We start from the raw sequence: 15,321 nt of genomic DNA, 5'->3' as shown, positions 1-15,321 counted from the left end.
AGTAAAAGCTGCAGCTACCCAGGCAATACTGAGAACAGGAAGAGCTATGTAAACCTTTCTCTAAATGGAGATTCACACCTCCTGTCACCCACGCTTTGAACAATGGAGCCTACTCCTTAACTTAAGCTTAGAACAACAGGGAAGTTATTTTGTCAAAAGCATAAAGCAGTAACCTCTTTGTTCCCAAAATTTCAGGTAAATAATGTAGATTTTGCAAACATAATCCGAGAGGAGGCGGTGCTGTTCCTCCTTGACCTTCCTAAGGGTGAAGAGGTCACCATTCTGGCCCAGAAGAAGAAAGATGGTAAGTGAAGTGAGTAAGGAAATGAGACAAGAGATTAATTTATATCAGTCACATTGGCCCAATGTTTCTGACTCGCTCTCTCCTGTTCAGTGTATCGGCGGATCGTGGAGTCGGATGTTGGCGACTCCTTCTACATTCGGACTCACTTTGAGTATGAGAAGGAATCTCCGTATGGGTTAAGCTTTAACAAGGGTGAGGTGTTCCGTGTGGTGGACACCCTCTACAACGGGAAACTGGGCTCCTGGCTGGCTATTCGCATTGGCAAGAACCACCAAGAGGTGGAGAGGGGCATCATCCCCAACAAAAACAGGTGAGGGCATCCTGACAGACACACATGTCTGCTTTGACTTGAATCGTCAGTTATCTCAAAGAGTGACATGCTTGATAAATGTTTGTCACAACAGTGGACAGTCAGTCCACCTATTTATATTAAATCTGGAATGATAATCATTGCCATGTATTGTCCTTAGGTATTGGCAGAGTTAAGGTTAGCTGTGCCAAAATTATGACACATCCATTAGCTTGTGTTACATTAAGAACTGTCCCTTTCTGCCCTTTATCAACAGAGCGGAGCAGCTGTCCAGTGTGCAATATACTCTCCCCAAAACAGCAGGGGGTGACAGGGCTGACTTCTGGAGGTTTCGTGGTCTTCGCAGCTCAAAGAGGAACCTGAGGAAAAGCAGAGAGGACCTCTCTTCTCAGCCTGTCCAAACAAAGTTCCCGGCTTATGAAAGAGTTGTACTGAGAGAGGGTGAGGAATCTAACATCTAATCTAATCATCTAATATGTCAGTGTGAGACTGAAGCTGCATTCTGAGCCTGTTAATATTTTTATTCGTTTGTGCAGCTGGTTTCCTGAGACCTGTTGTGATATTTGGGCCGATCGCTGATGTTGCTCGAGAAAAGCTCTCCAGAGAAGAGCCCGATCTTTTTGAGCTAGCAAGTATGTTTGTATGTATTATACTGCACATACAGTACATTGTAGATCAGTTGATTGTGAACATCTTACACTAAACTTTTTAGTACTTAAAAATGTTTTCTTCATAAATCCCTCTAACCTTGTTTCCAGAGAGTGAGCCAAGAGATGCTGGAACAGACCAGCGTAGTTCAGGAATCATCCGTCTTCACACCATCAAGCAGATCATTGACAGAGTGAGTATGCCTCCTTATAAACAGCATTGTAGGTTTTTAGATTATTTTGTCACAGATATATTTTTAATCCCTCCTCTTTCCTGTCTTTATCTCATGAAGGACAAACATGCTGTCCTGGACATTACGCCGAACGCTGTAGACAGGCTGAACTATGCTCAGTGGTATCCAATTGTAGTCTTCCTAAATCCCGATACCAAGCAGGGTGTGAAGAACATGAGGACCAGACTGTGTCCAGAGTCCAGGAAGAGTGCCAGGAAGCTCTATGAGAGAGCCATCAAACTGAGGAAGAATAATCACCACCTGTTCACCAGTGAGTGTGCAGAGAGTGTAAATTGTCTTTTTTACATGTTTGATTCTTCATGAAGTGACTGTGACTAAAAATGATTCTCTTTTAGCCACCATCAACTTGAACAATATGAATGACGGCTGGTATGGAGCTCTGAAAGAAACAATCCAGCAACAGCAGAACCAGTTGGTGTGGGTGTCAGAGGGCAAGGTGAGAGATGTTTTTTTTCATTCTATTTCACTGAACAATATTTTTGATTCCTGTTAGTCTGACTGAGCGACACATGAGATGATAATTTCTCTGCTCTTCTAAGGCGGATGGCACTACAGAGGATGACTTGGACATCCACGACGACCGTCTGTCCTACCTGTCGGCGCCAGGTAGTGAATACTCCATGTATAGCACGGACAGCCGCCACACTTCTGACTATGAGGACACAGACACAGAGGGTGGAGCGTACACAGACCAGGAACTGGACGAGACTTTGAATGACGAGGTGGGTCTTCCCACGGAGCCCGCCATCACCCGCTCTTCCGAGCCTGTGCGAGAGGACCCACCTGTAATTCAAGACACCCCTGGTTACCCTGGATACCAGCATCCTGTGCAGCCCGACCCAGCCAGTCGCATAGACCCTGCTGGGTTCAAGATGGCCGCTCCACAACAGGTAAAGTTCATATCTAGCTTGGCAGGCAGGCCACTGCAGGCTGCATCCTTCAGAGATGGATGAATGGCTAAAAGTACTGCAGAGCTGAGGAATAGCTCCTTTGTGTTCAGTGGTGTGTCCTGACCTTTGTTAAGATTAAATGTCCTTTGCTAAGTAATAAACATGTTTTAGAAGCTACTGGTATGTTATCTACTAACCACATTCTCTGGCTGGTGTAAAACTGATTCAGTGTAAGGAAGAAGATCATGGTGTTGCGGTGAGCTGTACTTTGTATGCCGTAGGTGGGCTGTTTTATAAATGTCTCTTAACAATACTTCACAGCAAGATGAGGCTGCTCTGCCCATGCCCTCGTTGCCTCCGACGGTGGTAGCGCCTCCTGCTGTTGAGCAGCCTGTACAGCTTGAGGGTATGCACCTCGAGGAGCCGCCTGCTGCAGCCGCAGCTCCTCAGGCTGACTCACTTAGCAGCCCCAGCCCTGCCCCTGAGCTTATTCAGCCCCCACCACCACCACATGAACCCCACCCGTCTGGACCGCCTGGTCCAGAACCAAAGGTACCCGCTGTTTCACCAGCCACTCGGACCGGGCCTGGGCCCCAGCCTGCTGTTTTAACTGCCTGTCTTCTCGCACATGCTTTCCACTCGCTCTCTGCATGACATGCCCACACTGTGTGACTCACTGAGCCCACTGTGTGCCTCTGGCTCCCAGAGAAAATGTGCGACAGACTAGTCCACATGCACCACAGTGGGCTGGGAGACCAGAAGGACTGGCACATCTGAGTCTTTGACCAGGGTGAAGACATCCACAACCAGCCCTAACTGTTGCCTTTTACTTCCTTTGCATGGCTCCTAATGTTTTTTGGGTTCCTTTTAGCTTTAACTCTCTTCTGTAGATGAACGATAGTAGCACTTACAGTGGCATCGTAATGTGTCGTCTGTTGTAGTGCCAGTAGTTTGACATTGCACTAGATGCAAACTGAATGTTGGTTGCATGATGAAAGCTAACCTGCAGACAGTACTCTTGGTAATGATTTCTATCAAGCATTTCACCCTATGGAAAAACAAACTTACATCAGCAGATCAGCACACTGCATTGTGTCTTCTGTTCAGTAGTTTTCAGTAGTTCAGTAGTTTTTTCAACAAATGAATCCTCCTCCATAGGAAGTACTTTAACTAAATTTGCTGTCTACAGGCTACACATCATATGTTTGAAATGAGGCCTTTCAGAAATGTGCAAAATGCTTGTTAGTTCACTATTTATAAAATGTGTTATTGTGTAAAACCCAGTTGTGTCCATATATATTATTATCATCATTCTTGAGAGGCATCTTGTCAAACAGGCATTCAGAACACTTTTTGAATAATGGACAAAGGTTTGCTTGTGTAATTGCACTTTGAATTTACCTTTATTTAATTAAATGGTAGAAGGGTTTATTTTGTAATGAGTTGGTCAATGTTATACATGTTCAGTTCTTCAAGGTTTCAGTTTATATTCCAGTATTGAATTTAATCTTTAAATTATTCTTAATCTAGTGTTGGGAATGCATTTTCCCTGACTGCATTCTGTCCTCCAACCTGGTGATAGTTAAAAGCTCAAAATAATGTCGATATAATGGATGTATTCATTCTGTGTTTCTTCACAGATGTACAAGAAAGATCTGTACAATATGGAGGACCCTGTGCGAATCAACCATGGCCTGAAGCAGTCTTTGAGCTACAGTCACCAGCCGCCGTACCAGGACAAACAGCCATACCGTGAATACGACCACCCGCCTTATGGATACGATGGAGGCGGCTACACAGAACCAAAGCCTCACAACACTGACTCACACCTGCACTACGACAACCGTGTGCCTCATTACAACGAACAGTGGCCCCCCTATGACCAGCAGACCTCATCCTCCCAGCCCGCAGGGTACCAGCCAGGCCACCAGCAACCCATGGGTTACAACCCACGTTCCCCCTTCGACGACGGACCAGGGAGGGACTACAGCCCCCCTCAGCCGCGCTACGATGAGGCCCCACCAGTGGGCTACGATGGCAGACGACGCCACAGTAAACCTGGGCCTATTCGTTATGATGAACCCCCACCCCCGCCCCCAGCTGGCTATGATGCCCGCTCTCCTTATGAGGCAGAACCTCACGGCTTTCCCATTAATTCACCTCGATCACCGGAGCCCCCAAAGCAGTATTACAGTGACTCTGGTTTGAGGCCCGCTTACATTTCTGGGCCTCCAAACCGGGGTTTTAAGACAGGGATGCATGACCCTATGATGAACTCTGAACCCACAATTCCCCTCCCTAAACCAGAGAACCTGCAATCTCCAGGTGAGCCAGCGATCACTCCGGGCTCCAAACCCCTCCCTCCTCCGCCGCGGGAAGACCTGGACGAGGACCCGGCCATGAAACCGCAGTCAGTGCTGAACAGAGTCAAGATGTTTGAGAATAAACGGTCTGTTTCTATGGACAGGGCTAAAGAAGGAGGAGAATCAGCACTCAGGGTAAGTTCTTCACAGAGGTGTAAAGCTGTCACCTCAATGGGTCAAACCTGTGCTATTTATGCTCTAAAGTCCAAAGTAACTTTGTTACAGTTATAAGGATTGCTAACAAAGATGCTAACGTAGTCCATCCATGTCAAACACTCAAAGAGGTAGATAAGAAAATAGAATAATAAAAACATAAATACCTAAAGCTTAACTAGAAACTTCACCTAAAATGAACTAGAACCATAATGGGTCATGTTAGGTTAAATGTCAGAAAGGAGCCTTTCTTACCTGTTAAAGATGTTTAACAATTTCTACTTGACAGAGGCCAAATGGTATTTTCACAAACTACAGATGCATCAGTCAAAAAACTGCAGAATGAGTCTAGAGACTTGAAGACTTGAAACTGCAAGCTTATTTTAGTAAAATACTCTTACTATTACTTTTTGTAATTGTGTAAGATGTCAGGCACAGTGCTAGATATATATGTGCATGCAATCCATTCATGTGAACAAAAATCTGGATCAGATCCAAGAAGCACTGAAGAGATGCCCTTCCTTTGCTTTTCAGCCTGCAGATGTTCCTAAACCTGTAAGTGCACCTGGCCCAGTCCTCAAAGCCAATTCCCTCAGCAACCTGGAGCAAGAGAAATCCACCTATAGGTATGTAGTCCTCATTACAGCACCCCAGGCTGCAGAGTAGGTGATTGAAGAACAACTCTGAGATCCTTGCTAAGGAGTCATTGGAATTTATTTATTGCTGTTTGAGCTCCACCTAATGGACACAAGTCACTGTGCAGCATGCCAGACTCTGGTTTGGTGTGCAAAGACACAAAAGGCATCCAAAGGCCAAGCATGGTCATTGGGAACCTCCCATTGCCAGACCTATCTCCACAGCGCTGTGGAGTAAGGTCTGGCTACACCACAGATACTTTCTAGGAAAGGAGGAAAAAACGCTCTGGGTTGTTTGCAGTTACTTAAACTAATCACAATCCTTTTGGGCTGCGCTAAGCTCCGGACACAACGACTGCAAAATAGTCTCGGGAAGGAACTTGTTTTGGTGGAACATTTGCACCCTGCAAAAGAAAACGCCACATGAAGTTAACTGTACACACAGTACAGTAATGTGAGCTATTTAAATTAGCTGGATAATGTAATTTGCTCTTACCAGTGTATTGCAATGTGAACTTAGTCCGTAGCAATCCCTGACAATCGGTCTTAAAACATCCCAGTTAGAGAGTAAATGACGTAAACATATTCTTTGTAAATCTTTACAATCATTCCCCGAAAGCACCAAGCAGACCTGCCTTACTGCATGATTCAATTTTTTTCCAAACTTGCTATTTGTGGCGTGAGCTTGATAGCTCCGAGGTTGTTCTTGTTGTTTCCTGTAGCGAAAGGGATTTTGACACACAGATATCAGCAGGGAATGGGCAAAGCCGGACGCTGGATGTCCGGCTTGTCAGGCTTATTCTGGCAATATACTTCCTTTGCTTTGATCCAGACTAGGAACCTCGTTTCTCCCTGCTGTGAGAAGGTCAGCACTAGTCACATTGTCTGTGTGAGCTCCTCACCTTGTCTGGGATATTCAGATTGTTTTCAAACATAACTTCATGTCATTGACTCGTCTTCAAATGAGCGCACTGTTAGTAACATCAAGACTGAAATGGCAATTAGGATTTATGAGGTTTCTTTCATCAGAATGTTGTCCAGCGGGCCAATCCTACTGTCTGTCCCTACTGTTTAAATCTCTGCAGCTGTTTTACTTGTTTCTTTTTTGCTTCCTCTCCAGGGCCCCTGAGCCACAGAAGCCCCATTCTAAACCCCTGGATGATGTCGTGCGTTCCAACCACTATGACCCAGATGAGGATGAGGAATACTACAGGAAGCAGTTGTCCTACTTTGATCGCCGTAGCTTTGACAGCAAGGCCATGGGCCAACCCAGTCCTGGCATGAACCGCTTCCACGATCTGCCCAAACCAGCTCAACTATCCTACCCATACAACAGGTATAACTGCACACCTCATGTCAGCACTGGTTGCTGATCTACACAACTCCTGAGCTCTTTAGTTACCCCAGCTGCAGACTCATTATAGTTTTTGTTAACTGTATTGTTTGTGTATACCTACTGCAGAGTTGAATCTGTAGAGAAGGTTAGTCCAGTGGAAAAAAGATATGAACCCCTGCCCCAAATCAGCCCATCGTCACAGTATGGGCCCCCCGCGTCTGCCATCCCACCTAACACACTGCCCAAGCTCAGCCCCAATGACGGTAAGCTCTCGCTACTTTTCCTGCCTGACTCTCTTCATCATGTACTTATCTAGTGTACATTATTGACATTGTAGAGATACAAAGATGTGTCGCTTCTACTGTTCAGGGCTGCGACTAAGGCGTATATTTTTATTAATCTGCCAGTTCCTTTTTCAATTGATCAATTCATCTTTTGGTCTATAAAATGTTCTTCACAATTTCCTTTAAGCCCAAGGTGAAGCCTTAAATTATAATATATAATTAAATATATATATAATGTTGTCACTGTTAACAATACAGTTTTATTGTGCTTACTGTAAATACAACGAAAGCCTTATCCAAACATCTAAAGTGCAAGAATATAATAGTTTGGCAAAGACTGTGTTTAAGTGACTATCTTCCTTCATACGTTTCCAGTGAACTCCATACCCGAGCCGTTGAGTTCACCCAATCCTAAACCCGAGCTCCCAGCTCTCTGGCCGGCCAGCAGGGACGAACCCGCACCAGGTGGCTACCTGCCCCCGAGGGGCCTCCCCGACAAATTCCCGGTCAACGGCACCGATGCAGCACCCCCAAAGACGCTGGGTGCTCCTGCTCCAACTAGCTATAACCGCTACGTCCCCAAGCCGTACACCAGCTCAGCCCGGCCCTTTGAGCGCAAGTTTGAGAGCCCTAAGTTCAACCACAACCTGCTGCCCAACGACACACAGGTGAAGACGGACCTCCTCAGTAAGCCCACTGTGGTGAGCAACAGCGGTGGGAAGCCTCAGCTGTCACCACAGCCCATCGATCACGACAGTGGCCTGGACACCTTCACGCGCACTATGGACAACAGGCCCAAATACCAGCACAATAACATCAACGCCATCCCCAGGGCCATCCCTGTAAGGTGAGAAACTCGTACATTTTTCCATTCAACAGCAGCAGGAAGTTCTCTGAGGGTAATTACTGAGCTGCTGAAAGACAGAAAGAGACTTGTTTGTTCACAGGGGGTTTGTTCTCGTGTCCTCTGCTGTGCATTATTCTCTGCCTACACTGTTTTGACTGATGATGCCGACTTCTGTGCCTCCGTCCTTCAGCCCCAGCACGCTGGACGATGACGATGAGGATGAAGGACACACAGTGGTGGCCACCGCCCGGGGGATCTTCAACTGTAATGGAGGGGTCCTGAGCTCCATCGAGACGGGTGTCAGTATCATCATCCCCCAGGGTGCCATCCCCGAGAGCGTGGAGCAGGAGATTTACTTCAAGGTGTGCCGGGACAACAGCATCCTGCCCCCCCTCGACAAGGAGAAAGGTCAGTCCTTTCTTTATATCCTGAAACAAACTACATCTGAGAGAAAAAAAAAAATCACTTGAAGTTATATAATAACCCCTGTAAAAAAAAGGGAGTTTGTGACTTTCTAGTTTTAGAGCTAATGCAGGATTCCACTGCATACATGTTAGGGGTGGGGGAAAAAGTTGGTACAGCACAGTATCGCGATATTTTCCGTGGCAATACTGTATCGATACACAGACGCCAAGTATCAATCTATTATTATATGTGTGTTGGTCAGTTTGTCTACTTGACAATCCCATTTTGCAGCAATAAAATTGAAGTGAGATGAACAAACAGAGAAATAGATAAAACAGATGTTGACAAAGTTTCCTTTTGCGGACATCATTTGAAATTTGGGAAAAATTTTAAGTTGGAAAAAAGGTAATAAATTGCAATATACACCACCGGTTAAAAGTTTGGTGTCACTTCGAAATTTCCATTCCACTCCATTATAGACAGAATACCAGTTGAGATCAGTTGCATTGTTTTTTTTAATCAGGCAGCAGTTTTCAGATTACATTATGTGCTTACATAATTGCAAAAGGGTTCTCGACAGTTGTAGAAAGAAGTGGCTGATCTTTAATGCAATATCTACGTTGCCCATTATCAGCAACCATTAATCCATTGTTCCAAAGGCACATTCTGTTTACTAATCTGATATCATTTTAAAAGGCTAACTGAGAAAACATTGGGGAACCCTTTTGCAATTATGTAAGCACATAATGTAATTTGAAAACTGCTGCCCTGGTTAAAAAAACAATGCAACTGATCTCAGCTGATATTCTGTCTATAATGGAGTGGAATGGAAATTTCTAAGTGACCCCAAACTTTAGACCGGTAGTGTATCTCAGCATATTATATTTTATAATGTATAGAATATTATAGAATATGTTTAAAATCGCAGTAATATCATATCGTGACATAAGTATCGTGATGATATTGTATCAGGAGGCCCACCCCTAATACATGTACATGTGTTTTTTAAATGAATTGCTACATCAGGATAAAGTTTCAGCAGTACATTTTATTGGATAATTAATTGTAGATTTGATTTTGCCTACATGATCTAATATTTTATATATCTGTGACTAACTACAGTTTACACTTCACATTGATGCTGCTCTACAATGAAACAAAAGCATGACCATATCTTTATGAGAAGAAGTATGAACGGGGGATAGAAAAGCCCTAAAGAGATAGAACTAAATAAATAGCTGATTTACAAGCAAGACAGTGGTTATGCAGTTAGAAAGTTATATTTAGAGGATTTTTTTTAATTAACATCAAGCACCAGGGGAGTATGGTAATTTAATTAACCTGGCAAGTCGGTTAACAGTTAATTCTCATTCACCATGAAGACCTGGGAACAGAATCCATTTTGCCTCCTGATTGGGTAATAAATAATCCCTTTGTGCTGATTAATTCCTGCATGTTTAAGTCGTGGAATTTAAATCTTGTGTTTTCCGTGCAGGAGAAACGCTGCTTAGTCCGCTGGTGATGTGTGGCCCCCATGGACTCAAGTTCCTGAAGCCGGTGGAGCTGCGCTTACCTCACTGTGCGTCTATGACCCCTGATGGTTGGTCTTTTGCTCTAAAATCCTCCGACTCCTCGTCGGGTACGCTGTCCTCTGTCCTTTTGGGGTCTTTGGGCTGGCTTTTGTGATTAGAGAGGAGAGTTTCTTTCTGACTCATTTTAATCATCTCATGTGTTTCTGTTTTTCCCCTCCCTTCTTCTTCATGCATGTGCTGTTTGAAGATTTGAGTTGTTTTCTTATTTTAATGCATAATGTAAACTGGAGCCTTTTTTTTCTCAAAATGTGGGCTTCCACGCTGTTGTAATGAAAGAACAGTACAATACCACTAGAGCAGAAACATTCAGTTGAATAATAGATTTGTGCCAGTCAACAGAAAATGTCAGACATTACGTAACTTCCAGCTCCTTAATTGTTGCTACTTTTCTTTGTCCTATATGGCAGTAAACTGAATGTCTGTGGGTTTTTGACTGTTGATCAGACAAAACAAGCTATATCAAGTGACTTGTGACGGCCATTTTTCACTATTTTCTGTCCTTTTTATAGACCAAACAATTAATTGACAATAATCAGTAGATTTATCTGTAATTATAATAATCATTACTTGCAGCCTTGAATGCCTTTTACATGTGTACTATTGTTTAACATGACAATTAAGTATTTTGAACAGCAGCATGTTTAGGTTTATAAGATTTATATATCTTATGAATTTATCATTTCACTATTGGTTTATATGATTAGTGAATCATTTATGAATGCCTATGTACTGTATACTTAAAGTGGATATACATTAAGTAATTGTCTGTAAATTAGTATCATGACTTTATTTGAGGGGACAGAATTGAACCAGGTAACTTGTACTTTAATGGTGATCTTGTGTGAAACTATCCGTCTTATTTAAGCTCACTGATCACTTTATTGGGTACACCTACAGTATGGTGACCTATGATGCTGCAGAGATAACGTTGTTTTTCTATTCCACACATTCTTCTTCCCTGTCAAAACCTGGTGCTTATGTTACCCACAATGCAACTCAAGTTACTATATGCTAGTAGCAGCTAAGGTAGCCTCGAGCCACCAGCCTCATAAAGATGAACAAAGACCGTTGTGTCGTGTAGCAACATGTAGATTTTTGCATCTGACCACCAAAAGCAGCTACATATTTTTATGAGAACCAGTGCTGCTGTGCTTTCAGAGATGATCAGATGCCCTTTTCCTATGGAACTGGATTCTAGCTAATTTGGTATCATATAATTTAAATAATCCATTAAGCATTAACTAATCGCATAACCTCATAGTAAGCAGCGGGAATTCCTTTTCTGCTTTAATGTATGCATTAAATCATCATCAGTCACACATGTTCTTATTGAGACTTATTTTATTTATGATACATCTATCAGAGAAAAAAAAATCTCTTTTGTTTTGAGCATCTACTGTTTTTTTTCTGTGTTTTTAAGAGGAAGGGAGGTGCTCCAGCAGCTGATATCATGTCTCTGTTTCCTGCAGGTGATCCCAAAACCTGGCAGAACAAATCTCTCCCTGGAGACCCAAACTACCTGGTGGGTGCAAACTGTGTGTCTGTGCTCATTGACCACTTCTGAAGAGGGCAACAGCTGGCCTGTTACTGAATGTGATAAGCAGGGGACCTCAGTTGCCCCTGCCGTACTCCCTCCACCGTAGCGGGGTGCTCGATGAAGTATGAACCTGATACTCTCACGTTGTTTACTGTGCCCACAAATTAAAAAAGAAAAAAAAACTACACACACACAAGGAGAGTCGGAGTAGTCCAGCATCCCCAACGCTGTACTCTTGTTCTTTTCTTTCTTTCTTTTTTCCGGTGCTTTCAAGGCTTGCAAAAAATAAAGATTAAAACAAGTTATTTAAACAAAGGAACTGAAGTTGGAATGCATGACCAGTGCCACAGACTGAATAATCCGTTTTGACATTTTTAGCTAATTTTGTAAAAGGTCAGAGCGGTGCAAGAAAAAGGAGAATTTTGGAAACTCGTTTAATATTGCAATGGGATTTTTGCGTACTGTAAAAAAATAAAAATAAAAATAAAAAAATAACACTCACAAACAGCAAAGTTGGTATATGCAGAACTTTTGTTTGTGAGTTCTGTGATCATGCGTTTCACTCATGAAGGATCTCTGAGGACTTGAGAAATGCTGAGCCCGGCTCATGAAGGAAGACGTACAGTAGACATCGCAAAGATGAAAAAAATAATAAAGAAGAATGAAGGATTAGTATCAGACGCCCGTTTGTTCTACCGGGGCTCTCTCTGTTTAAAACTGATGTTTTGTAGCAATGTTTTACCGTAGATAAATATACTGACTTGATTTTACAAACTCCTGCTGTCTAGAGATCTATGCATGTGCTATGACTCAGGTCCAGAAGCCTGCTACTACTAAGTTCAACACATGAAAATCCCATCGTACACTGCAAGCAGTGATGCCTTATCTGCATATTAACTTTTCAGTGAAACTTTAAAACATTGGATCCTTCAGTTATAGCGATCACTACGAAAGAAAACGTTGTCTCTGCATTTTCTCATGAACAGTGAACTTGGATTTAGCACACGAGAATAATTGAGGCTGATGAAAAGGTATGCTTTCTTTTACTGCTATGCATATGAAGTCTGAGGAAATACAAAAAGCTAGAAGATGTTTAAATTGTGGCTGTACATATTGCTAGTATATGGCCTTGGTTCTCTGTAAATGAACTTTTGTACATCTTTGTTATTTTGTATAAAAGAGAAAACGTTTGTTTAAAAAGAGAAAGCAGTTACATTGGTTATGTTTGTATTCTGGTTATACCCCTGAGCCTTGGAACTGACATAAGCAGTAATAAGTCTGACTTTTCTACCAACATCTACACACACTACTTAAGGCATTTTTAACAGTCAGAAAACTTTTTATTCTTATTTACAAAATAGAGAAGTGCTTGGTTTAAATGATTTTAAAAGATGTACTTGAGGGGGTCTGCTGTGAAGAGTGGTCCCTTCCTTTATTTGTGATACTGGATGCTGTATTGTGTGCCCTGAAATGTATTTTTGTACTAATAGACAATTTATTATGGCACATCAGTACTATTTTCTTTTGATATGATAACACTGCTTCAACCCAACACTAGTTTATTTTCCCGTGTGGCTGACATTTGTTTTATTTATTTTGATTTTTCTTAAGTTCAACTTCTTTTTTTTTCCTTTGCGACACATTTCTAAGTATACCACTGTATTAATAAATAAATTCATTTTCAAAGTAACTGCTGCTTCGATTAGTGTGTCTTGTTGATCTAAACTTCCAGATGTTTTACATATCGACACACCCAGACTGTTTTTCTGCCAAACCGCTCCAAGGACTCCTTTGTGTTTTGTGAAGTTGCCGACTGTATTGTCACTATGCAACGCTTCTGCCATTCACAGTGGCTTCCCAATTTGTTCCACATGTGAACTCAGTGAACCGAGTTGTCAGGTGGATGATTATTCTCGCATTAATGTAAATCCAGTGCTAACAGTCAAGTTAGTGGCATGTTAACCACAACATAATTTCATATTCCTTAAACAGCCGGTGAACCAGAAACAGAAAATTCATTTTTAAGGCCAGAAATAAGTTCATTTTGTCTTTTAAAGTGCTCATATGCTCATTTTCAGGTTCATAATTGTATTATGAGGTTGTACCAGAATAGGTTTACATGGTTTAATTTTCAAAAAACATATTTTTGTTGTACTACACATTGCTGCAGCTCCTCTTTTCACCCTGTGTGTTGAGCTCTCTGTTTTAGCTACAGAGTGAGGCATCACACTTCTATTTCATCTTTGTTGGGAGTCGCACATGCGCAGTAGCTAGGTAAGGACTACTAGCCAGTCAGAAGAAGAGTATGAGGGCGTGCCACGCTAGCAGCTAGGTGAGCATTATAACGTGTGTTACAAGGTGACGCACGGTCGTCACGGAAGTAAAGCTGGACTACAATAGAGCTGTTTGGAGCAGTTTGTCAACAGTGTTTTCTCTGGAAGATGGTAACTCCCTTTGTGCATGTTATAGGTTTACAAAGTGAAAAAGCCCAAAGATACATAACACTATAAAGGAAAAGGAAAAAGCCAAACAGCATAATAATAAAAAAAAACCTACATGTGTTTTAAGACATGTTAGTTGCCAGTTTATCAGGTACACCTAGCTAAAGCTGAAGCAGTCTAATACAACAGTCCTGCAATAAATCCTACTGTCATTACGGTTATAATGTAGAGAAGTGTTGACTCAACTTTATTTTATTTTGGTAGTTTGTATTGTTGTTTAAAGGTGCTCTAAGCGATGTCACGTGTTTTTTAGGCTACAACATTTTTTGTCACATACAGCAAACATCTCCTCACTATCCGCGAGCTGCCTGTCCCCAGAACACACTGTAAAAAAAGCGGTCTCTGTAGACAGCCCAGGGTCCACAAACGCCAACAAAAACAATCTGTGCCAACCTGCACCACGAAGCATACACAAACAGTGTTCCAGCCAATAACCGACAAAAAGGATTTGGCGGTGGGGGTGGGGGGATAGTGCTCGGAAGCATGGAAGGGAGGGAGAGGGGACGGGATGAGGAGGAGGGAGGGCGAGCTAGTCTTGTTTTGTTTGAAAATACTTTGAACGTCAACAAGAAGTAACGTCACCCAACATCACTTAGAGCACCTTTAATTGTATTGTGTTATACAATACAGAGGGGTGATTCATTTTTAACCTACCCCCAGTGGCGTGGACAAAATAATAGAAACACTGTCATAATGCAATACAGTTCAGAAGCATCACAAACTACAGCCTCCAAAATGATAAAGTTAAATCAACACCTCTGTACATTATAACCTTCATGACGGTAGCATTTATTTCATACTGCTGTATTAGACTGCATTAACTTTAGCAAGGTGTAGCTGATAAACTTGCAACTATAAGTATAAAGCCACTCAGCTTAAAATAATTTGTCTGACGACAACAACAAAAAATCATTTGAGTTACAAAGAAAAATCTTAAAAATCACATCTATGTCTTCTACCTCCAAATCTAAATATATTTAAGTTTAACTAGATAAAACATGTCTCCTACTTTAGTGAAAAGTCCATTCTCAGTAGATTTGTTTTGTATTTTTTGTTATTTGTATAAGTTTCCACATCAAACAAGTGTACCGGACCAATTGGAGTAATAGTCATTTTAAGCCAAAATGGGGTTCAACCTAGGACAAATTGCAACAGAAGCAAACTCAACTGATTTTGTATCCTCAATATGTCCTGAGTAAGGAAAAAAAAGCCCCGAAGAATCCCATTAGGGGAAAGTTTCAAAAAAGACCCAAATGTAGCCTA

At 42.2% G+C, this 15,321-nt stretch overlaps 1 protein-coding gene across 11 annotated transcripts in view; it reads left to right on the top strand.

Annotated features, from left to right (window-relative positions):
- The window catches only part of tjp1b (tight junction protein 1b), a 71,879-nt gene extending 59,825 nt beyond the window's left edge, over nucleotides 1-12,054 (top strand). For 6 of the 11 annotated variants that reach the window (XM_036002824.1, XM_036002826.1, XM_036002825.1 and 3 more), the window contains 17 exons: nucleotides 196-304; nucleotides 395-614; nucleotides 871-1,055; nucleotides 1,151-1,246; nucleotides 1,373-1,455; nucleotides 1,555-1,765; nucleotides 1,851-1,951; nucleotides 2,055-2,405; nucleotides 2,727-2,957; nucleotides 4,046-4,903; nucleotides 5,456-5,547; nucleotides 6,677-6,892; nucleotides 7,019-7,155; nucleotides 7,546-8,023; nucleotides 8,214-8,431; nucleotides 9,924-10,067; nucleotides 11,490-12,054. In XM_036002824.1, coding sequence (XP_035858717.1) covers nucleotides 196-304; nucleotides 395-614; nucleotides 871-1,055; nucleotides 1,151-1,246; nucleotides 1,373-1,455; nucleotides 1,555-1,765; nucleotides 1,851-1,951; nucleotides 2,055-2,405; nucleotides 2,727-2,957; nucleotides 4,046-4,903; nucleotides 5,456-5,547; nucleotides 6,677-6,892; nucleotides 7,019-7,155; nucleotides 7,546-8,023; nucleotides 8,214-8,431; nucleotides 9,924-10,067; nucleotides 11,490-11,584 — 3,825 coding nt within the window. In that variant the 3' untranslated portion in view covers nucleotides 11,585-12,054. The remainder of the gene's footprint in view (nucleotides 1-195; nucleotides 305-394; nucleotides 615-870; nucleotides 1,056-1,150; nucleotides 1,247-1,372; nucleotides 1,456-1,554; nucleotides 1,766-1,850; nucleotides 1,952-2,054; nucleotides 2,406-2,726; nucleotides 2,958-4,045; nucleotides 4,904-5,455; nucleotides 5,548-6,676; nucleotides 6,893-7,018; nucleotides 7,156-7,545; nucleotides 8,024-8,213; nucleotides 8,432-9,923; nucleotides 10,068-11,489) is intronic. The other 5 variants (XM_031282623.2, XM_031282636.2, XM_036002829.1 and 2 more) reach the window with 4 other exon arrangements.
- Nucleotides 12,055-15,321: the final 3,267 nt, after the last annotated feature.

This window comes from Sander lucioperca, chromosome 7, assembly GCF_008315115.2.
Source record: "Sander lucioperca isolate FBNREF2018 chromosome 7, SLUC_FBN_1.2, whole genome shotgun sequence".
Lineage (NCBI taxonomy): Eukaryota > Metazoa > Chordata > Actinopteri > Perciformes > Percidae > Sander > Sander lucioperca.
This window is presented reverse-complemented; position numbering and strand designations above follow the sequence as displayed.